The sequence below is a fragment of the Phycodurus eques genome, chromosome 14, assembly GCF_024500275.1.
Source record: "Phycodurus eques isolate BA_2022a chromosome 14, UOR_Pequ_1.1, whole genome shotgun sequence".
In the NCBI taxonomy this organism is placed as follows: domain Eukaryota; kingdom Metazoa; phylum Chordata; class Actinopteri; order Syngnathiformes; family Syngnathidae; genus Phycodurus; species Phycodurus eques.
In genome coordinates, this window is record NC_084538.1 from 15,715,135 (window position 1) to 15,739,193 (window position 24,059).

Here is a 24,059-nt window from a genome sequence, read left to right on the forward strand (position 1 = left end):
CACGCATCTCACTGCCTTCCAGTCTTTTTATGACCTAAAAAGTAAAGATTTGATCTGGCGAAGGTGCATTTCACACTTCACACATTAAGCCAAATGACCTGAAGGCTAAATAGAAAGCAACCAAGAACATGTTCTTCCTCCAGAATGTTTTTCAATGGAATCTCTCCTAGGAAAATATATTTCTTGTCCATTATATATATTTTTCATAGTATATACTGTCACATTCACATCAATATGTATAGAATGTAAAGTGTAGCATATTTGTATTTATTCATGTGAAGTTGACATGTTCACTGCTGCTCAGTTTCATTGCCTGATGTTGTACATGCATATTTTTGGGTTTGTTGATTCTTTGGTATACTTCTTGCATGCTGCTCCTTTGCACATTGCTGCTGGAAAATAGAATTTCCTTGTTGCCAGGCTGTTTGTTAGAGGTAGATAACTCAACATGCTCCGGATGGGGCCATTTTGATTCTGGGTGGACTTCACCATTTTAGTAGTTTTGCTAATCTTGGCTCAGGTCTTTGTGTGGACCCTTTGCTTTTGTGCGTTTTCGCTGGGTACTTTAGATTCCTCCTACATTCCAAAAACATGGTCAATTTAAAACTCTAAATTGTACATGGGTGTGAATGTGAGCGCAGATCCTTTGTCTAAAAGGACCCTGTGACTGACTGGTGAATAGTCCAGGATGTATCTTGCCTCTCACCTAAAATCAACTGTGATAGGCTCTAGCCCACGATCCTATTGAGGACGTTAAGCTTTATAGAAAATGGATGGATGGATTTTTGGTGGGTCTCAAAGTGGTACAACTTCAAGTTCCTTCACATTTGGAGGTTCCAATTTATTCCAATATCCATTGTTTTCCATAAGGGTTTCTTTTGGAGGAACTAAGTGCGTTTGTGGCGAATTGTGACACTCACCCATCCTGGCGGAGGAAGGCACAGCATTGCGCATGGCTGCCAGGCGTTCCTTACAGCCACGCTCCAAAGCGCATTCGCCCCTCGTGTTCCTCCTGGCATTCTCCCTGAGGATGGAGCGGATCACCTTGATGACGTTCACCTTGCTCTCGGGCTCGCTGAGGAGGACACAGACGAGGTGGCTTGAGCACAAAGCGTCATCGCTTGATGACTTCAGAGTCTAAATGTAGATTAAGCGAATTGCTGCCAGAGAGTTCTAGTCTGTCCCCAGAGAGAAGAGCAATGACATTCATTCAGCCAGATCCCAAGTTCTCAGTGCATTATGGGATTTTCCATCTTGATAGCAAGCGTTGCTCTCACCACCGCACAGAGAGAAATGCAACTCTGTAATGCTGCGTTCACACCGGATGTGGTGTGATTACATAGAAAGTCAAAGCAGTTCGTGCAAATATACGCGAATCCGTGCCGGGCGGCGCGTACGACGCATTTGATGCGCCGTGAGTGGGGCGGGCACGTGAAAATTCGACAGCCAATCTGCGTCAAAAATGGAGTATGTCACACACAGCGACCTGTACAGTTGTTGGGTAGAGGCAGTCTGTGGGCACCCTGAGCTATTTGATATGAAATGTGATCAGTACCGGGACCACGCAAAAAAGGAGTAGGCTTGGAAAATTGTGAAGGAAGAAAGCTGGCATACCTGGTAAGTGAATGTATTCATTTAATCATTTACAGCTGTGAAACAAGATGGTAAGCGCATTGGCCAAAGCTTTCGCACAACCACCGGCCAATTTATTACACAGATACACACTATTTACTTCCATTTACAGATTAACTTTACCGGACAGATGAGGGGGAACAGGAGGAGGGTCAAGGAGAACAGGAGGCTGCTGCCTCTGCCCCACCTCACAGACTGCCTGGGGGTATGTACATAAAACATTTGGATTGAATTTCAGAGTGTACAAGTGTAGCATCTATATAAGCACCTATGGTATGCTTTTCACAATGAGTAGTACTGTATTCCATACTTTTCCTTTTGGGTTATTTATTCATGCACGTCTGTCTAGGCTTTTTTTTTGTGTGTCTGGGCTCAAATTTCAATATTTTAGGTTATATTCATTATAACTGGTTTGGGTTGAACTAATCTATTATTGATTCTTGTGTACTACGTTGGTGGCACGGTGCGAGACTGGTTAACACTCCCGCCTCACAGTTCTGAGGACCGGAGTTCAAATCCCGGCCCCGCCTGTGTGGAGTTTGCATGTTCTCCCCGTGCCTGCGTGGGTTTTCTCCGGGCACTCCGGTTTCCTCCCACATCCCAAAAAAAAAAAAACATGCATTAATTGGAGACTCTAAATGCTAAATGCAGTCCATACATTTTACAGTGCATCTACTTCAAAAGTGATGCTTTATTGCCTCACAATACAATCAATGAAATAAAATATTTCATGGATAAAATATAGTAAGCAGACAATGTTCATTATGATATGCAAATGAATTATTGACATGTATACAAACAGATGCAATAATTGTGATGCTGATAAAAGTAATATTGCAGGAATTTTGAAGTACAGTATGTGTGGGTGGCTCTTAAGTTGTAGAACTGGGATCTGGAGTTGGCAAGGGACCACGTGCTTCCCATCTGGTGCTCCATATCCCACCGCTCCTCAAACCTCTCAGCAATTTTCTTCCACTCCTCTGTGGTGGCCACAGCCATGAAGTCATCCACGAGGCAGTCCCAAATCGCTGTCGTGACATCAGGGAATATCGCGGAGCCCCCAACACGGAAAATGTTTGCCATGGTCCTGAATGAGTATCTGCAGCACATAATATACCTTTAAATTGAAATTGTAGTATTATCTCATCATTGTATCATTATTCCAGTATTTAGCAAATAGAAATAATTTTGTAAATCCCAATTGACCTAAAACAGGAACAGGTGAGTCTTTTCATGTCAGACAGTCAGGATTCAGGAGGGAAAAAAATAAACGTGTTATATAGTCCAAATGATGTTGCAATAACTACAGTACATCATGACTATACATCAGAAATATATTGAATGCAGTACATCAAACAAATATTAAAACGTGTTGCTAGGGGTTGTACTATTTTATTAATAGAGCTATATATTGCTGCTTTCCAAAATAATAATCATAAATTCTGGTAACCTTAATGTTAAGTTGTACACTGTTCATAAATGTGTACGACTGTTGAGCAGATAATCTAATCGATCCGACCTCATTTATGCCTTTCCTTTCCTCAATGCATTGCTATTTGCAATTTGGCAGTATGATGTCGTTAGATACTGTAGTAAACCTGCAGTGTGTGACTCAGTAGATATAGTGTTTATTAATTTACTGTGACGCACCAATTAATAATGACACAAAACTGCCACTCACCAGAGAAAAATGGACAGGTGCTCCGCAGCTGAGATGGAACGCCTGTAGTTTAGTAGTTTGTAGGGAAATCCTGGGACCGATTCGAGCCAACATGTCATGTCGTCAAACTGGGCACCGGTTAGGCTCATGTAGCACTGGAAGCTGCAGTCACCCAGAAGCAGCTCCTGGAGAAGGCAGTGAAGCTGCGTGCACCTCTGGATGATGTTTGGCATTCCAAAGACGTTTGGACTTCCACGAGTACAGAGCCATAATACGTGTCAAATCGTCCCGCGATCAACCTCAAGCGAGGGACACGAGGCGATGCGAGTTTTCACATTCAGTGTGAACGCAGTATAAACCATGTAGGGCAAAAAATACCACCTGTAAATTCCATTTTAGTTACATTCAGTCGTCTATCAGAGATAACTACTGGACCTCTCAGTTAAAACTAATTCTTAGTGCACATGAATGAATTGGCCCAAAACTCAATTTACTACAAATAACGTATCTTTGTTCATCTATCTGTGCCAGTGAAGTACAGTGATGGGCAGAACAAATGCAGGTAATGGTCTTCCACAAAATGACAACTACCCACTTTTTGTGAAATTTTTGTTTGGTGGTGTGCTCTGTGATTTTTCACTAATGTAAAATATGTGCATCAGCTCAATATGGTTTGGGAAACTCTGGTCTAGAATAATAAGGTACCGAGTAAATGTCTGACCTGCTACACAGCTGGAAGACCGTCTCTGGTCTCCCTTCCACTTCAGACCTGGAGTGAATCAGCTCCCAGATACAGCTGCTTTCTGTGCCTGGTCCTGTGAGAAAGCAGAGTAAAAAACTGTTTTAATCCTGCAGTCTTCAAAGGTTTATCATTTTAGAGGAAGCTGAAAAGAAATGTCAGAAGAAGTGTGTGTGGGACCAAGGAGAATGAGCTTGGGTGTTCTGGGAGAAGATGAGAAGAGAACAAACCGATTTGGTGTATTGTCTTTGTGAGTGATTAGCATTATCGGGCAGGAGCAGTGTTACAAGTAGCAATGTTACTAGTTTAACTACAGTTCTCAGTCGGGTGGTCATAACGTTGCCATTTCAAACTTCAACTTTTCACTATTGAAGCTACTTTTGTGACCACATAATGCAAGGAAGCATAGCATCCACAAAGGCTACATTTCCCCACAGAGTTCTAAAGCTTAAATGCATCTCTTCCATTTGACTTCACTTATCTATCCTCCTGCTTATGCCCTCTCAATGACGGTATATAGAAAGATTCCCACAAATTGTCTGATAATGCAGTGGAGCAGGATGGACAGAGCGCAGCAGGAGACAACAGCAGAACAGGGGGCAGATGTGTACATTTTGTGAATCCCCATGGCCATACTGTAACAAATTCTTGTTACTTATCGAGTCCCCACAGAACAGTTGTTATACATTCTGGTGTTTACTGTGCAACCGCAAATAGAAAGCTCCTGTCAACATCCAAGATGTCCAACACAAATGTAAGCATACGCTTTTAGGTATTTCCCAAGGTTAATAACAATCGTCAGCTAAGCTAGTCAGTTAGCAAACTTCAACAGCTAACATACAGTAGCACCAGTTAGTAAACATGTTTTTGGCACGTGCGTGCGTAGCTTAGTTTGCCACATGCTTCTGGTATGTACAGTAGCTTCAGTGTAGGAAAGCTTTATTTTAATGTAGAATAACTTATATAATCTAACTCACTACAGTTCCCATGTAGCGTGCCCAACACTGGTGATTAGTAAGCGTACTTGTGTCAGTCTTACCTGCTGTATTTCCAAGTCTAACTTGGAGTGCAGACAGAGGGATAAGCCAACGGAACTTGAACGGGTCCGGGTCGCCGTGAGAAAGCGCCGAACGTGGGTTGGTCTGATCCCATAAAAACGAGAGGAGAGATACGTTCTGTTTTATACCAAGATACCATTTATGCCATGTGAAAGCGCATGAGCGCAGCCCCTCACCATCTTCTTCTTCAGCTTGTTGTTTTCCCTGTAGACCAATATGACTGCTTTCTTGAAGACTGGCATGAAAGAAAAACACATCTCAGCATCTTTACTTCTGCATGTGAATGCCTCATGGGGGAAGTGGAATGAAGGGGTACAACCCACAGAGGCATTTTGATTATTTATTGGTATGTTAATAGCAAAGTTGAACGTTGAGGGGTTATTGCATGTCAGGGTAGCAGTCATGTATATTATTTTCATGTGCTCATGATAATATGACAAAATATAGGCTGCCTTTACAGTCCAACTTCCCAATTCTGATTTACTGCTTGTATCCCATATTTTGGACTAGGTAGATACATCCGATATGACTATATTCCTATTGATGGAACACATGAAACAACACGCATGCGCAGTGCCTAAATTGCATGTGAACAACTACTCAAGCAACACCTGGCATTGGGAACATCCAAGTAAACAATAAATAAATAATACAAATAATAGTATTATACACCACAGAGTTGGCCTGGGCCTACTCTTACCCTTATTATTTTCAAAGAGGGGAGACCTCGGCATTATTTCACTTTTTTTTTAAAAAGAATATTCCCAATTTAGTCGTTTATACTTTCACTGTAGTTCAGATTTTTTTTAATGCGTTTACATGTGTTCTTTGGGGGCGTCAATACATCGCCGATCAGTATATTTCGATGTTGGCAAGCTCACATTTACAGGGTTAATCACATTGGCAGATATCAGATATATACACTACATTGTCAAAAGTATTCGCTCACCTGCCTTGTGCAGGACAGTCAAGTTCATCAATACCAAATTCTCTCACCCATGTCTTTATGGACCTTGCTTTGTGCATTGGTGCACAGTCATGTTAGAACAGGAAGGGGCCATCCCCAAACTGTTCCCACAAAGTTGGGAGCAATGATTTGTCGAAAATATCTTGGTATGCTGAATCCTTCAGCGTTCCTTTCACTGGAACTAAGGAGCTATTATTTTTTGACAATTCCATGTTCCCAACTTCGTGGGAACAGTACTTCCATTTCTAACATGGCTGTGGACCAGTACACAAAGTCTACAAAGACATGGATGAGCGTTTGGTGTGGATGAACTTGACTGGCCTGGCCAGAGTCCAGACCTCAACCCTACAGAACACATTTTGGATGAATTAGAGCTGAGACTGAGAGCCAAGGCTTCTCATCCAACATCAGTGTGTGACCTAAAAAATGTGCTTATTGGAAAAAAATGGTCATAAATTCCCATAAATACACTCTTATACCTTTCGAAAAGCCTTTCCAGAAGAGTGGAAGCTGTTATAGCTGAAAAAGGTGGACCTATGTCATATTGAACCCTTATAGATTAGGAATAGAATGTCACTTAAATTCATATATATTTTATATATAAACGCTGCCATGGCCCACATACAAATTCTGTCACTTGAGAGCAAAAAAAAAAAAGAATATTTTAAATTTAAAAACGAATTGTGTCACTTGAACCCTGCAGTGTAAATCCAGCCTTAGGCACTGGCCACATCATTAGGTACATTGCCGATTTTATGAGATCCAATACAAGAGAGCTGCATCAAGAAATCAGTTTAATTACATCTGTGACAGTGTCCATCAAAACTTGTTATTACTATTCTTCAGATATGCGTACCTAATGTGGCTGTTGAGTCTATTTTATTTTGCCCAGTATGCAAGAGTGGAGGGAGGCAGACTTACCAAACACAGTCATTTCGGGGTCTTTCCTCATGCGGCCTAATGACGGATGTGGGTTAAGCCAGACTGCAGTGGAATGCAGAAGGAACTCTCCCATAGAGATTTCAGTGACCTGTGTGACACACAAAATTGTGTGAGATTATTAGTATTTATTTATTTATTTTAAATCGGGGGGGGGGTGGAAATGTGTTTTTATGGATTTAAAAAATAATAATAATAATAATAATATGGAGACATGCTTTTTGGTGGACAGCGATAATACACTAAACCATTCTGAATGTGTTTAATATGATCAGAAATCTGCGATTGGTTGGCGACCAGTTCAGGGTGTACCACGCCTCACGCCCGAAGATATCTTGTATAGGCTCCAGCATACCCGCGACCCTAGTGAAAAGCGGTACGGAAGATGAATGAATGATCAGAAAATAATATTACAATTGCAACTGCTAACAGCTCTGAAACCCTCATGTAATTTCTTTAAAGGAGATATATTATTAATTTCTGTCAGAATTTAAACAGTTCCTAGGTGTCATGATAACATGTCCGTGGCATGCTTGTCAAATTTTTTTTATTTTTTTAATCAAGAATAATATTTTAACAGAATGTTCCTGCCATGGTGAGATTAGCTTGTTTTAAGGCCAGATTTGTCTGATCCATTGCGCCACTCCTTATCCCTTCCCACATATTGTTGGGTCAATGGTGAGCTTGGCTTTTGTTAAAATGTCTCCTCTTCAGTTAGTGTTCTCAGCAGCCAGCTGCTTGCTTCTATTAGCAAAAGCAGACCACGAGTGTGGAAAAAGAAGGAAGCAACCACCCCAGACAACGAAAACATTTTTGTGGGGCATGGACACCTCGCGAAACAAATGATGCCTCGTAACAGTGGGGCAGAAGAGCAGAATGGCTCGCTCACAGACACATTTACAAAAATAGGCATATAAGATTTACTTGGTTGTTTAAATGTCACACAGCAACTATAGAGACAGACTATTTGAATAAAAATATGAAAAAGTAAATTTTAAGTTAACACACCCACTTGTAGACATAAGTAGTGTGTGTCTCCATTTATCTGATAACTGTTTACGCGTACGTTTTACTGCATTATGGACCATATTATTTTCCATTCACTTTGACTACTGATACAGCAAAGGATACCAACTAAATATTCTATCAATCTGTAAATGTATTCAGTACCCAAAAGGCAAAAGAACAGAAGATGGCAGAAACAGCGAAGTAGCAAACCAGTTTTGTGATGCATGTGTGTGGGAATATTCAATTTGACTTTTAATTTCTATAAGAGGCATAATCATTCCTACTGGGGCGGCTTATCAAATTTGACTTCTAAAGTATGCGTGTACCTCTCTATCGTGGCTAGCCTGCTCGGTGACAAGTTGATCAAAGACTGCGCCGTAATCCTCGTAGATTTTCTGCATCTCATTGATGTGGCTGGCCACCTTCTCCATGGCCCGAAGCGCCTCTGCACGGGAACCAATAAAACAAAATTTTAGCAGGAATTAACACTTAACACAGGCTGCACAGGACATCTCAATACTGACTGGCAAGAGACAAAATGCCTCAGTGCATTTGTATACAATGTGCATATATTTTAGTCTATAAACCGACCTGTGAGGTGGTAGTGCTCCTCGCTGTTGGCGTCAGTGAGGGAGACCAGCTCCCTGAGCAGCAGGGGGTACTTGAGAACTCTTTGCACTGGTTTAATCAGATAAGACTCCAGGGTGGAGGAATGCTGCTTGGTGGGGTTCCTTGCATCCAAAAATTCCTTGAAGGCCCGATCTGTCTTGGCTGAAAAACAAATATCGACCAAATTGTTACTAATTACGGGAATAATCACTCACAATACAAGATCGTATTCTTAAAAAAATAAAATAAAAAATAATTTTAAAAAAAGAACATGTATGCACAACTATGTAGATGTGAACAAATATTCCATAGAGCTTAAACGGAATAAGTAATACGTACACTAAAATGCACATTAGACCTAAAAATACATGTATATACATTTTTACAAATATTCTAATACAAGTCTCCAATGAATGTATGAAAATGAATTGGTCATGATGCCTGTACACTCAATTATAGTGATTTGTTTCTCAAAGACTTTACTTCCTGTCAATAACAGTTGCTCTATCTGCGTGTGCACAGACTTGACATTTGAAAGTTCACATAGGGAGCCCAACTCTGCATCCTCTCTTCTATTGTTCTACTCTTAAATCTTAGCATTTGAGTATTGTGTGCCTAGATATTTAATAAAAACAAAGTGACAGTATATACATATATTAGTAACGATACAGTGCTACACATTGTTGTGGCAAACATCTATTATAAAATGACTGGCACTGGTAACCACAACCAAGACTGCTTGTGGCTCGGTGATTCAATCTCTCCTTATTTGCACTCTCCAAGGCATACACTGGAGTGTTGTGCGTTGCATCGTGCAGTCACAGTCAGTCAGGTGAAACAAAGCTGTTCAGAGTCCAGTGCAGATTCATAGTGCAATAACATAGCTCCAGCAGGGGGTAGTGTAGGCTTCTCCTTAACCTTAAGGTCTTAATTCATACTGCAGTAGAAATAATGAGGAAACTGTTTTGATACTATCGCCACAGCCATCAGAATAGAGGGAAATATGAGTGATAATAGAGGACATATCTTTTCCTTGAGCAACATGCTTGCATCAAGGGGTGCCATTGTTGTATTCATTATAGCTCTCCCAGCTGCAGACAGGCAGCCCAGTCAACACCTCCCAGAGTAATTGGCAGGCAATTAACGAGTCAACAAATAAACAAGGAAGCTAGCCTGTGGTGTAATGTCAGGAGGAGGTGGGTGATAAAGACAGCAGAGCTAGCCATCTATTTATTTGTATAGGATTGACAAGACTTCCTGGGTGCCCTTGGATCAGCTGGATGTGATCAGGCTGTGGCGTGTTCTGTATGATGCCAAGTCACAATTCCACTTTACACAGACACTATATAGTTAGCCAGTACTGCACTGTGCAATTATTTGACGCACGTTATTCCAATATCTGTCACTATTTAAAGCTTTTATTTTAAAATAAGCTGCATGGACCCTGTGGATATTGTTCTTATTACAGGTAGTGCCGCACACTTTCCATTTGTGTATCCAGGTTTACCCCCAATGATTATGTACGCAGAATATACATATTGCTTTGTGTGATTCTTTGTGGATAGCCTTTGTCTTATAAATTTTTGTGGCTTTTCTCTGAACAATAACAACCTTCACAATTTTAACACAGCAGCTTTTCCTTCAGAAAAAAAGGTAAGATTGAGAGGTGATAAATGAGTTAATTACTTTTATGGACACATCATAGCAATCGTTTGAAAATGTATGATGTGGCATGTATATATTTAAAGGTGCCAACACCACTCTTCTGTTCTTGATTAGTAACAGAGTTGCCAAAAAATATTACCACCATCATCATCATTAATTAATAATTGACAGGTGATTTAAGGCTGGAAAAATATCAAGTCCATCAATCCCTAACGTGGTAAATATTTTTTGATTAAGCAATGATGCTGACTAGTGCAATAAAGACATGCATAGGTACAAAGATTTTTTTTAACAAAGTTTTAATTTAAATAGTTGGATATTATTTAATGAAAATATTTCCTTCAGTGCATTACGTGATACTCCAAATACTCACACAGAATAAACAGCACGTCATTTTTCTCTCAGTAATGCTGACCTATCTGAGACTTGTCCGGGTGTCTCATCCTATTAAATTCCCTGCAGTTTATAAAGAGAAATGTGCCATCCAAATCAGATAATCGGGCAAAATTACCCATCACCCACCTCCAACCTTGGTGGCAAAGAAGCGCAGCCTCTTATAGCTGTAGACAGCGCTGCCAAATAGTGCTGGAAAGGCCAGTGTGATCACCAGCATAAATCATTTTGAAATGTCTACTACTGCACATTCAGGGGAAGATGCGTGGAGGTATCCTCAGTTGTCTCGGGAATACTGCATGTGCTTTAAATTTAGAAGGTAATACAATTTAGAAGGTAATTTGAAGGTTATCCAAATGATGAGCCCTCATCTGTTTGTAAAAGAGGTATCTTTTTTTTGTAACCATGGATCATGAAATGACAGTGGGAAGCCAACTCTCCCTTCTTGCTTCTTGCCCCACCCTCCACCTGAGAGTGCAGGGTGCTCTGAGGTGTGACTGATGCAACACAGTTGTAACGATGCTGGTTTAGCAGGTGGAGATTCAGATTTTTATTTTGTTACCTTTTAGGGCCCAAACAGAAAAGGAACACCTCAGTGTATTCTTCAGTGAACCTCCTCAACACTGAAAACCACAACTGTGATAAAATATTGTCTATATTGTTAAAATAATACTTCTCTGACAGTGTCAATCAAAATTTAGCTTTATCAAGGCCGACTTTTTGTTCCTGCTATTTAAATTGCACCTCCTACGATTGTGCATATGTACCTAATGTCGTGGCCAGTGTGTGTAGATGTCCATGATCAATATTGTAGTACCTCTCTCCAGGACCTTCTGGACCTTGATGTGGTTGGCACAGAAGCCACTGTAGAGCTTGAAGTGGTCAGCGTAGTACAGGAAGGAACCCCCGAGAGAAAACAGAAGCTTCTGTGAAAAGACAGATCTAAGAGGTGAGTGCACAGACGGCGGAGAGGGGGAACATGGGAAGTCGTGAACGCTCACAACCTCCCTCTCGTGGGAGACGAATCGAGCGCTTAGACCTGCAGTCCTCTCCCTCGCACCTAACCTCTTGAGTAAAGCAGCTTTCAGCACCTCGCAATCTAACCAGTGAACCACCACCCCGATCAATGGACCCCCGTGCCTTGCCACGTCAAGCCTATAAATCAGCCAGCAACCCTCGTGCCACTGTGTCTCAATTGTTTATCAACCTCAAGCACTTAAGTGTTGACACCTTTGTCTGCAGAGGTGGCTAAATAAAAGTCCAACTGAGTGAGATCTAACAAAATTATTTGGCCATTTGTTCAACAATAACAGAATCCAACCTTGAACTGGGAGGGCGTTTCAAGCGTGCTGAAGTCAGGGGAGGAAGCAATCCTCTCTTCGAGCGTCTGCAGGAAAACCCTCTGGAAGTCTAACATCTCTGGCAGACTGCCGAACAGACTCTCCATCTGGGGGAAACACGGGAAGGCAAAGAATTGTGGGTGACGGGAAAGGTGGGACAGAGTGAGGGAATGTGAGGTGAGAAGGGGGCCAAGATAGCTTGTAATTCAGAACAGCAATTCAGACAGGCACCCTGGAGTGTAGTAAAACCTCCACTCCGATGCCTTCATCACTTACAAAGGCACTTAAGGAACAAGCAATGGCTCTGCTATAAATGTAACACACACACACACACACACACAGTCTGTTTCTCTGATACATACATCCAGGGTCAGCACACCCTTCATTAAAACCCATTCTGGGGCAAACGCAACCTTGTCCATTTTGTGTCTGGACATTTCCGACTGTCCCATAATGCTCTTTTAATTTTCCCACTGCTTGGTGGCCTATCGACCAGTGCATCTTGGAAGAAACCTCATGGGTTTGAGGTCACAACTGACAAAGCACAGTATATATACACTGAAGTAGCAATAATATGGATATAATGAGCACAGGTGGGTAGAACGCGCTACATTTACTCTAACATTTATTCAAGTACCTTTTTGGATTAATTTTACTTGTCAAGAGTAGTTTTAATGCAACATACGTTTCACATTTATGAGCAATTATGTCAAAAAGGTAGTTTTACTCCGTTAGAATGATCGACATGCCACTTGCTACTTTCATTTATTAATTATTGCTTATTTATTAATCGTTGCTAGCACAATCTATTTGTTTAGACTTTGATTTTCCCATCGGGCACCAATCCAACGTAACCACTTGTGACGTTTGACTCCAGTTCACCAATCAAATGGCACGAGGTAGTCACATGACTGCATACAAAGTCTTCTATTGGGCTTTGTGGGCCTGCCAAAGGGAATCATAGGTAAAAAAAAAAATAATTTTAAATCTTTTTTTTTTTTTTTTTTAACGTAACTACAATTTTTCATTGTAGTTACGTTATAGTTTTCAGTTTTTAGTTTTTTTCAAAAATGCTTAATTTTACTTTTTCTTACTTTCAGTAATATGTTTTTTGTTGTTGTTATTATTCAGGATATTTGTCAAGTGTGAGATTTATAAAAAAATAAAATAGACCACAATATGTATTGTTATTGTGTAATAAAAACTCCAAAAATACCATTAAAAAATGCTTTAACTTTCTAGCAGGTGAACAGCCATCCACAAATCAAATACAGGTACTGTATAACAGTCGACACAATGAAGTGCAATAAGTGCAGTGCACAATACTGCTTCTAAGGTTAGATTAGATGCATCACAACATACAGTAAAACCATTCATGAGACACATGCTAGAGTATGGCCTTTATAAAAATGTCTATGTTTAACTGTCACAAAAACAAATCTATTTCTTATTTGCATATTTTGCTTCCTTTGTTGATAAATTGCAAACTTCTCAAGTGGACTTTCAGATTTGTGACAGATGGACAGATAGAAAGTTAGCTTGCTTTGACCTCCTGTATCTCCAGTGAAATTGGATCCAGTCTGATTTTCTTTTTTTGCTGAGTCCATGATTATTGTGACAAAGCTTTTCAAGTTTTCGTGATGTTGCTCAAGTAGTGCTGTGAAAATGTCCCATCGCTGGAGTAGTTCAATCACCTGAGGAAAAACTCATCTGCTTTCACATCTGTGTTTCGTGGCGGCAAACAGCGGCATTTTGAAACTCTCGGCAGGTCTCTGTTTCTCTCAATTTTCCCCAAAAGAGGAATAACCGACGTGCAGGTTCCGTGAAGGGACTAGCTAGTCGGTAGCCGTCTTAGCTGTTTCCGTTAGCAAAATGTAGAAACAAAAACAGCTTAGGCGTAAAAATTTGCTTCGCGGCAAAACTTGCGCTTGGTCTGGTGAGCCGTCAATACGACTGCACTGCCCGATGGCCTCACTTCTCAGCGACCTTCCTTCCATATCCAGTCTGTATTTATGCGAAATAAATACATTTACAATTAACGGCGAACGCTCATGTATAAAATGAATTGACAAAGCTGAAAACTTAAGACATTTTATTTATTTTTTTTAGTTTTGCAAACCTAAAATGTCGTTTTAGTTTAAAAATAAATAAATAAAATAAAAATAAAAAATAAAAAAAAAACCTTTGATTTTTTAATTTTAATTTTTCAATTTTTGTTCCAGTTATTTCGTTTTTTTGTTTTTTTTTTACTATAATAACCATACCACCTACCTCATCCAGTGTGAGGAAAGTTTCATTCTGTAGAGGTTTCAGGTAGATCTCGAACAAGCAAGCCAGGTCCTGCACAGAAAAGCCAAAAAGAAGGTCAGTGGAAAGGAGGAATATTTCTCCTTGATGTGCCTGCCATTTAAATCTTCACATCAATTCTAATTTTATGAACTCCAAGTCTCCCACAGTCCTGCACCTCAAGCCTCCATCTAACCATCTCTTGCAGGGTCCTTCCCCCAACTGATTTAATGTGGTTGTAGCTTGTCTTGATATCAGTGGAGATATTCTCATTAGGTTAGATTTATGAGCGTCCTCCTCTCTGCCTCTTCCTATAACTACATGAGACAATGCTGCATGCAGCCTACGGTGCACAGATCTGGGCTAACAGGCCTGCACCAATGCACGCTAAAATAATGCAATCACCTCAGCTACAAAATCCGGCTGAAGGGGAGCGACGCACAAGGGACGAGAGTTGATGAAAAGTGAGAAGATGAAGAAGGCAGTGCAAAACACAGACATGTAAACACCAAAGGCATGAAAAATGTCACACACAAAAAAAAAAACATTGTAGGAGGTGTCTGGGGGGATCCCTGGGCCCCCCGCAGAGAGTTATTTTTTTATTTTAACAAATTAAGCAATCTGGGAGACTCTGAAGGGTACAATAAGGCAAAATATATTTTTTTCACCCAGAAAAGCATTTATTTACACTGCTCAAGTACATGATGTACAAATTTAAGATTAAAATTAAATTTGCCTAATTTCTTTGCTTTTTTGTTTTGGCCTCCAACTTGAGCCAGGCCCATTCCACCTGCACCTGATGCGTGCTTAAAGCTGTGCCACGTGTATAGCATCCTCCTCTTTAAGCACTCTCATTCTGCAAAAGAATTGACTAAAATCATTGTCTTTTTCACTTCCTTCTTCACTATTACCAACTTCAAAGGCTAATCCCAAATGCATTCTCCAGGAAAATAATGGAAGACCTTGTGTGAGGTCATGTGACTGCGTCGTTTGATTGATGAACGAGACAAACGATTGGCGCAATACGGAAGTCGAAGTCTCGCGCATGAAATAGTTGATAAATAAACAATAATTGATAAAAGTAGCGAGAGACATTTTGATCATTATAACGGCGTAAAAGTACCATTATTTCTTAACAAAAGCAGCTTTTTTCTTTTTTCTGGTCTCGTCAACTCCTGTGACTTATCGAAAGCCGGTCCCGAGCGCAAAGGCAGTATCTCAGGCCAATGCGCTCGCATATATTAGTCCGCCGCGGAGTAATATTCACAATTACATCTGTGTGCGGAGGGTGGATGCGTGGGATGGATCTAGCTGCCAGCATTCAAGGAATATGAAACAGCCTATGACGTCACCGGCGGCAGCGCCCCCCCCCCAGGAAAAACTCATCGGATCTATAAGATTCACGTAAATGGCCTATTTTGAGTTCAAAATGGCAAATTTCGCCGAAAGCGACTGATTTGTATGCATGAAAACAAAAAATCTGTCAGCCATGATTATCATTGCTGCGACAAGAAGATCATGAATGTTGTTGTTCAATGGGTGTCAGAGATGAAAAGGTCATAGTGGGAAATAAATTATTTGGGGGGGAAGACAAGTAAGACTCGACATGAGGATGGGTTGAAAGTGCTCTACGTAGAGGCTAACTTGTCATGTCCAATATCATAATATATCCAATTAAAGGCCTAAAAATTCCAAAGCCTAAATCTGCTTCTTAATGAAAGCAATATTTTGTTTATTTCAGGGGAATTTATCCTTCATGGTACTTTTTCCTCACTTAATTGGCTGTTGATGGTTTACATCAGGTAAAGCAAATCAATTCTCACCTTCACATAGGACTTCTCAGTGTCCACCAGCTCCTGGATGACCTTGCGTAACCTCTCAGTGCCACTCATATGCTTGGGGCAGGGTCGGAGAAGGGCGGCGTCTCCCCTGGAGCCTGGACCAAAATCACCAGCCTGGTTCAGTGGTGGCTCCTTGCGGTCCTCCATCAGGCCGCCAGTGGCTGAACCTTCTGCCTCCTGGAAGGACTGGTAGAGGTTGCACACTGTGTCCACACTCTTTTGGGGGGGGGGGGCACATAAAGTAGAATGTAAGAACCAAATGAGACCAACAAGATGGATGAAATGGTAATCAGGTATTTGTACAAGGGCATGCGTGTGCACACAAATACACTCACCAAACAACATTAAGCATGGTTGCACAATTAAATTCAATACATGGGCTGGATGAAAAATTCAGTGAATATTCTGCAGTACCTCATTCCCCACACGTTACTTAATCCATAGTTATGAAATAAAGATGTCTACAATGTACATGCCAAGTGGAATAAATGTTTACAATGTGCATGCCAAGTGAATCGCCTGGGTCTCCTATAGCATAGTAGGCCGTTTGCAACAAAGACATAATGCATATGAAAGATACTACTGGGAAACCCCACAGAGAACATGAGAGTTCAACATGATGCTTTTAACTCCATATTGGTCAGTTATGCAACTTTGTGTCACATCAGTTGATGAGAACTTAACATTGTGGAGGATTTGAACAGTCTTCTACTGTACTATTAGTCAGTGCCCATTTATGTTTTTTGAAACAGAATAGGAGTTGTGCTCTACTCATTCCTATGATGATCATTTACTTCTGTTTACTTTGTTTGATAATTACAGTATGCATGATATAGGACTGTAGTATACATGGAAGCAAAATCCGTCATCAGAAACATACTGGGAGGTCTTCCCTGCAGAGACTAAATCTTTATTTTGCGAGCAACTAAAGCATAAAATATTTTTTCTTGTTCCCTATTATAAGAAAAATAAGGAAAATAATTATCTCTAAATTACACTGTGGCTGACATTGCCATTATAGCGCATGCATTTCAAGTGATTTGTCAATTGTGAGTACCCTTTATCAAAATCAACTTCGTAATGTCAGCTGTGTAAGCAAAACACTTCATCATTTGCACCGAGCTTGAATGCAGCGTTGCACACATCAATTATTGTGGGATTTTAAGCCAAAAATAGTGTCAATGCTGACCAGTCAAAATGTACATTCCAAGCACATCCTACTCAGACAACGCATCCAACATTATCATCATGAAGCTTCCTTGGTCACACCAGAAGTTGACTCCTTCGGTGAAAACGTGTTACCGAAGTCACCTTAGAATTTTAGTCTGCAGCACAGTGACTAAGTGTCAGGGTCACCGTGGTCAGCACTCTGCCTTCCTGTGAGCGCCTGTGTGGGTGGGTAAACATTTTAAATATTGCACATGTAAGCGTTCAGGTGGAGCTCACGGCTCAAGTCTGCACAGACGCACAGATAAATGTGTTCCACACTGCAGGCGTCACTTTTTAAGTGTGTCTGAAAGATTATCAAATTCATTCACTTCAAAGCACATAGAGCAAGGTCAGCTTTAAACACCACCACTATGCAAACCATTCCCAGTAAATCCACAGCGAAGCCACTCACTGAGCCAGCACTCATCATCTGGCTCAATGTAACATGGCCTCCCCCAGAGGTGCTCCTAAATGTGGCTGTGACAGTTTGCGAGACACGCTTCAAGGGGAGACAGGAGGGACTAAGTCTGCATCTGCCCACTTCATTTGTCAGCATGTACAATTCTTCTAATGGGAGACCAAAATAACACGTACTGCAGATGGGCATGCTCACTCACAGTTATTACAATTAACTACACTGTATATTCCTACACTTGGAACAAAGTGCGCTACCAGTGTTTGACTAGTAAAGTAAGTACCATGTACAGTCATACACTTGGAACGCATGTGGAGAGGATCTGAAAGCCACTCATGTTTAGTGATGAGATTTTAAGTATGATACTCCTGCTATGCAGCATCTCTGAATGCATACAGATTATTTTAGGGGGCTCGCCTGTATTTCATGTAACAATGCATAATGTTGTGTTACCGTCTTGAATTTACTATGGTCTTGTTTTTAAACATTTCTCACACATTTCTGTTTTTAATGTTTATATGCTTGGGAGACTCTCCAGCATATAAAATAGAAATAGATATGTGCAGCGTGGGCTGTGCAGGTATCTTCTAGTTAGTGCAGCAGCTGGCAGAGATCTTATATGACATCTGTATCCTGCCACGCATGTGCCCAGAGAATCTTATCCATTAGCAGAAACATTTGACAACGAAGAACACAAAATAATTAATGTCATGGACGACTGCATTTTCTTATGTGCTCCAATATAGGAGTGTAGTTTCTATATATATATAAAATTTATACTACATTAACAGGCGGCACGGTGGACGACTGGTTAGAGCGTCAGCCTCACAGTTCTGAGGACCCGGGTTAAATACCCGGTCCCGCCTGTGTGGAGTTTGCATGTTCTCCCCGTGCCTGCGTGAGTTTTCTCCGGGCACTGGTTTCCTCCCACATCCCAAAAACATGCATTAATTGGCTGCTCTAAATTGCCCGTAGGTGTGAATGTGAGTGCGAATGGTTGTTTGTTTGTATGTGCCCTGCGATTGGCTGGCAACCAGTTGAGGGTGTATGACAGCTGGGATAGGCTCCAGCACGCCCGGGACCCTAGTGAGGAGAAGCGGCTCAGAAAATGGATGGATGGATGGACTACATTAACATATTTTGACCTCAGAACTGCCTGAAACCTTTACAGTTCTTTCCCCAAGATTCAGTTTCCATAATGCTGTATGCTGTGTAATGTGCTCATCATTCCTCAATTGTCATGAATTCTTCAAAATACGTTGGACCACAGCCACTGACACACAGCATCTTGAATACGATATATGGGAACAATGCTGCATCCGCACACAGCACCACACATAAACTCAATATTTAATCAGGTAGGAGGACGGGGGAAATTGCGTGGGAGTGATTCTAAACCGGTAATTAAAATGTTTATACGAAATATGGCGACAATATTACATACAAACATTTATAATCAAATTTAGAATTTAGTAATTTATTATTGATAAATTCATTGCCTAGCCAGTCTCCAGACCTCAACCCAACAGAAAATCTGTGGTGGGAGTTGAAAGTCCGTGTTGGCCAGCGACAGCCCCAAAACATGACAGAGGGAGACGTAGAAGTTAGCCAATATACCTACAACAGTGTCCGTTGTGTCAAGAACTTCAGGAAACAGATTTTTTTTTTTCCACCCCACATACTGTCTCTCACAGTTTAACAACTTGCACACTCGGTAACTGTCCAAATACTGTGCGTGTATGTATGTGAGTGAGAGAGAGAAAGAGAGAGAGAGAGAGAGAGAGAGGGAGTGTGAGAGAGAGAGAGAGAGAGAGAGAAATGTGATTGCCTCACAACAATTCTACCAACACAGCCTGACAGTCAGTCCAAATAACCCATTAAGTGCAGCGCGCGGGAGGCGGAGGAAAGCCTGGCAGCACTGCAGAGAATTCCCTTCCAGGTTTTTCTGCCTGACAGCTCAGTCAGGTTTCTGCCTCTTTTTGCCCCTTGTTCAGTTCATTTGGAAAGAACATCACTAAGCCTTTATAAGTCATAAATAATATGAAGTGTGCATTGGTTTACTTGTTTCCTTTTGAATTGACACATTCACTCACCTGAAACAACACATTTTTAAAAAGTATATATATATACAAAGTAATTCAATAAGTACAAGTTCAATGAATAAGTAATTCATGTCCCCTTTTAAACAAATAAACATTTAGGCTTACTGAATGAATACTTGATAGTATGACACAAACCTGAGCATTACTGCAATTGTAAAGTCAGATTTGATGCAGCTGTTGTGTTGCGTCTCTTTTGATTGTGAAAATGTACCTAATGTAGTGGCCTCTGAGTGAAATGTGTTATAACATCCAGTTGTTAGATAAGTCAAAATTGTTAACCATGTGGTTGTTGTTGCTATTCGGCAAAAATTTGCCCTCCTCTCTGCCTGCTCACCATGAAGAGCAACCTGTAGAGTAGCCTCCATGCTGCTGTTGCCTGCCGCTGTGTTCTTCTTGCCAGGGAGCATCCTTTCCTACGCAGCCTGCCTCCCCTGGATGTCGGCATGGTGCTTCCACAGAAAGTGTGTGCAGGCCAACTGACACCCACACGACACCGTGTAATATCTATTTCCTTTCTGTTTCCACTTTTTCAGGTTGGTTTTGCTCACCCTCACGGCTAGGCCAGGTCAAAAGCAAATCTTGTCTTGAGTCCTTGGGACAAAAACTTGCATGTTATCCGACCCGTTGTTCTTGTGCTGGTAACAGTCAGTGATGCACTGGCTGTGAGATTGTCTTGTGCATCGATAAGAAGAAGATTTTCTGGCCACTTGGCTTGTGTACTCTTTCCCAGCATCTCATGCATCCCTCTGCCTTTCAGTTACTCAGGTGTCTCTAATGCTCAGTCCACTCCCCCTCAGGTTCTTCCTCTCATTTAGACATGTGACTCGTATGTATAATTTCCAGAGCTGAAAAATGAAGCCGAGTGTAGCATCAGTGCTCTGCCTCAATAGTAGCAGTACAATGTGGACTGTTCTGGCTTGTACCGCCAAACACAGGAATGGCTGACTCAAAAATGGGAGGCTACAAGCTTATTGAGGAAACAGGGCAGGAATGCAAACAACTGCCATGACACCCAAAGTACTTTTATCGGTTAAAAAAATGTAATGCTGTCAGTCTTTGAAAACAGTCCCTAATACAATGAACTGACCATTCCACATCAACAAGTAGTTCTAAGTTTTGTGCAAAGTTGTTGGTGTTTCTTCCCCTGTCCCTCACTATGAAGTCAATCAGGATTGTATATCTATTGAATTAGAAGAACAACAGTCTCAGAATCGCTGCTTTAGTTCATGCAAAGGTGTCTTGGCTCTGTGCAGAAAAGGTAATTTTACATCCAAAGCATCCGCTCCCACAATCCGGGGTCTAAGTAAAATGTTCATAAATTTTGACTGCCATTTCTGTTTTGTCCCAGTGGCTCAGTGTAAAAAAAAAAAAAACAAAAAAAAAAACGTGTTGTCATGGGTCTGATTGTTTCTATCAGATATAAGAGTAAATGGGGCTTGACTAATTTTTCAAACAAGTCAAGAAAATATTCAAATAATAGTAAGACCATACCAAGTATGCCACATGCATATGCACAGGATTTGGCAGGTTCATTAAACATGATACAAAAAGCTTTATCTTATCAGTTTGATGTCAATACTATGTCGCAAGGGTTTGTGTTAAACACTAAACAAAACTAACTCAAAGCTGTCAAAGACATCTCCATTGTTGCCAACACTTCAATGAAGGCATATCACACACAGCACAGTTTCTTTGGCAGATGTAACACTTCCATCTAATGAGCAGTCGAGATGCCCCATCTTAACTGAAGTAAACAAGCAAACATGCGGGGAATTTAAATGGAGGACAAACAACAAACAGTTGAGCTTCGGGATTGCTTTTCTCTTTGTATGAAACTTGTCAAAAGAGAACTGTTGCCTGGTGGTCAGCTCTCGGGCCATGATTCATCTGCCAGAATGGACAACAGCAGTGGCGCAATGGTGGTGAATTTTCAAAGCTTAATTACAGAAGACCTGCGCTCATAAATCAAACAGGGTGGAGGGGAGGCGAGAGGAGATGAGAACGATGCTACAATCCAGCCCATTTACTCTTTTATTATTCATCCTAAGCAAATATTATTCCACAAAGTCTCAGAGGCCTTTGGGAGAAAGAGCATGTTTTCATATTGAAGCCAGTTTCAGATTAAAGCACCCATTCTCCTAAAACCCAAGGCTCTTCACATCCACTCCAATGTACAAACACAGCTAAAAAGGCAAAATAAGGCTGGTCACATAAATTACTATCATTATTAAATTCCTGAATGAAAGCTCAAGAACAGATGCTTGTTGACAACATTGACCAAAGCATGACGAATGAAGTTGGTGAATAGAGAAATGGGAAAACCGCTTCCTAATATTTAATCCACGAGCACCCGTGGATCTGCGGGGTGGCACTTGCCACCCCTACTGTTGGCAATGAATTTATCAATAATAAATTACTAAATTCTAAATTTGATTATAAATGTTTGTATGTAATATTGTCGCCATATTTCGTATAAACATTTTAATTACCGGTTTAGAATCACTCCCACGCCTTTAAAGAAAAAACTGGTTGGATCCTACTGCTCCACGTACCGCTGAGGAAAATTAGTGCATTTTACCTTTACCATCCCAGTCTGACCACAGACAGTCAGGTAAGCTATAATTTATTTGTGGTTGCTCTATGTTTAAAATGTTCAAATGGTCTAAACTGTCAAGTTTGACAACTTATGTGAAATACACCGGTAGTTAGCAGCAGCTATTTGGTGTTAACTGAGGCAGCAGAGGGAACCCTTTACCTAGGTTACATCGAGGCTGTGTTTGCTAGCTAGCTGCCTGGCTACACTAAACATTCTGAAAACAATATATCTACAAATTTTTAAATACAGTAACATGAAAAATTGTTATTTAGCAGGACAATGCAATTTCCCCATCACAAGGAGAGAGAGGTCAAAAAGCGTGTCGGAATTCTCTGCCTGCCCGACTGTCATTCCATGACAAATTTAAGATTTCGTCAGTTTATATCATTAAAACATGATTTCGTATCTTCCCATATTAGATCGTCACATAGTCCGCGTCCCGTCTGACCTGAGCCACCGAATTTAAGCATACTGTAACACTCTTTAGTGGTGTCCTGAGTGTTATTTAAAGTCAAAGGGTAAAAAGAACACCACGCACAACAACCATAACGATCTAAGTGCTGTTTACAGCAGAACATATCTTTCCACCAATGCCACTCCATTATTATAGTCCCAAACATAAAATAATAGGTCCACTCCATACAAATACAGACATTAATGCAAAAATAATCTTACATACTTCTCTCTTCAAATGAAATATACACATTTCAAATTAAAACATATTACAGACTATCACTAAGCATAGTCAATAAACCAGTATTCGCATTGATTATTTTATTTATTGTTACTTGGATGTGTCTATACCTGCATTCCCTTTAAGAGTGTTCGAGACTTGAGTTGAATTTTTGCACTATAGCAAAAGTATCACTGTTAGTGTAACAAGTTTAATATACAAGAACAACATATCTGAAGATGAATTGATGAGACAAAATAACATTAGGAGACTGATAGCTGTGCTCAGCATTGAGAGCAACCAAGCAAAGGTACTGGACCTTGACATTTTCATTAAACATTATGCTGGCCACCATAATAACCGCAGTCTTAAATCGGCTTAAACATCTTTGTGAATATAACTGATAAATGTACTGTGTGAAAGACTGACTGAATGTAGACTCAAATATTTCTAATTGAAACTGTTGGAAATTTTATTGCCTAGGCTACAAGAACTCGGTTAATGTGCAACATTAACCTATGTTGTGTGGGTGTGTGTTGGGGGGGGTTAACCTCTGCCACCTCAACAAAACCTCCTGCCACCCCTTTGCCACTCCAGGTAAAACTTTCTAGAACTGCCATTGCTCTCAAGAAAACACTGGTAAACCAATTAAACTCAAATGCACTAACACACTGTGAGCTTCCACTACATAGCACCACTGTAACCTCCAAGAGGAAAGTTGTGCTAGAGTGTGGATTGTGCTTAATGCACCAGGGCAGTAAGAAGACACCAATATATCTGTGCAGAAAGTTACTCAAATTCCTCTAAATACGTTCGACCAGGTTCCACAGCCCATAGTTACAGTACCTGTCGTTGGTTGCTTTTTGCGTCACACTGGCAGGACAAGCAGTTTTCCACATTCTGCACCAAGCAGGACAGCTTGTCTTT

General features: G+C 40.8%; 1 protein-coding gene across 6 annotated transcripts in view; it reads right to left on the minus strand.

The window, feature by feature from the left end:
- Positions 1–24,059, minus strand: part of tiam2a (TIAM Rac1 associated GEF 2a) — an 82,861-nt gene that overhangs the window by 3,277 nt on the left and 55,525 nt on the right. For 5 of the 6 annotated variants that reach the window (XM_061697161.1, XM_061697163.1, XM_061697162.1 and 2 more), the window contains 11 exons: positions 16,120–16,353; positions 14,282–14,350; positions 11,992–12,117; positions 11,488–11,596; positions 8,595–8,774; positions 8,330–8,448; positions 6,978–7,086; positions 5,266–5,324; positions 5,071–5,173; positions 4,014–4,107; positions 921–1,075 (listed from right to left, as the gene is read on the minus strand). In XM_061697161.1, coding sequence (XP_061553145.1) covers positions 921–1,075; positions 4,014–4,107; positions 5,071–5,173; positions 5,266–5,324; positions 6,978–7,086; positions 8,330–8,448; positions 8,595–8,774; positions 11,488–11,596; positions 11,992–12,117; positions 14,282–14,350; positions 16,120–16,353 — 1,357 coding nt within the window. Of the gene's footprint in view, positions 1–920; positions 2,732–3,313; positions 4,108–5,070; positions 5,174–5,265; positions 5,325–6,977; positions 7,087–8,329; positions 8,449–8,594; positions 8,775–11,487; positions 11,597–11,991; positions 12,118–14,281; positions 14,351–16,119; positions 16,354–24,059 lie in introns of those variants that run through there. The other variant, XR_009769840.1, reaches the window with a different exon arrangement.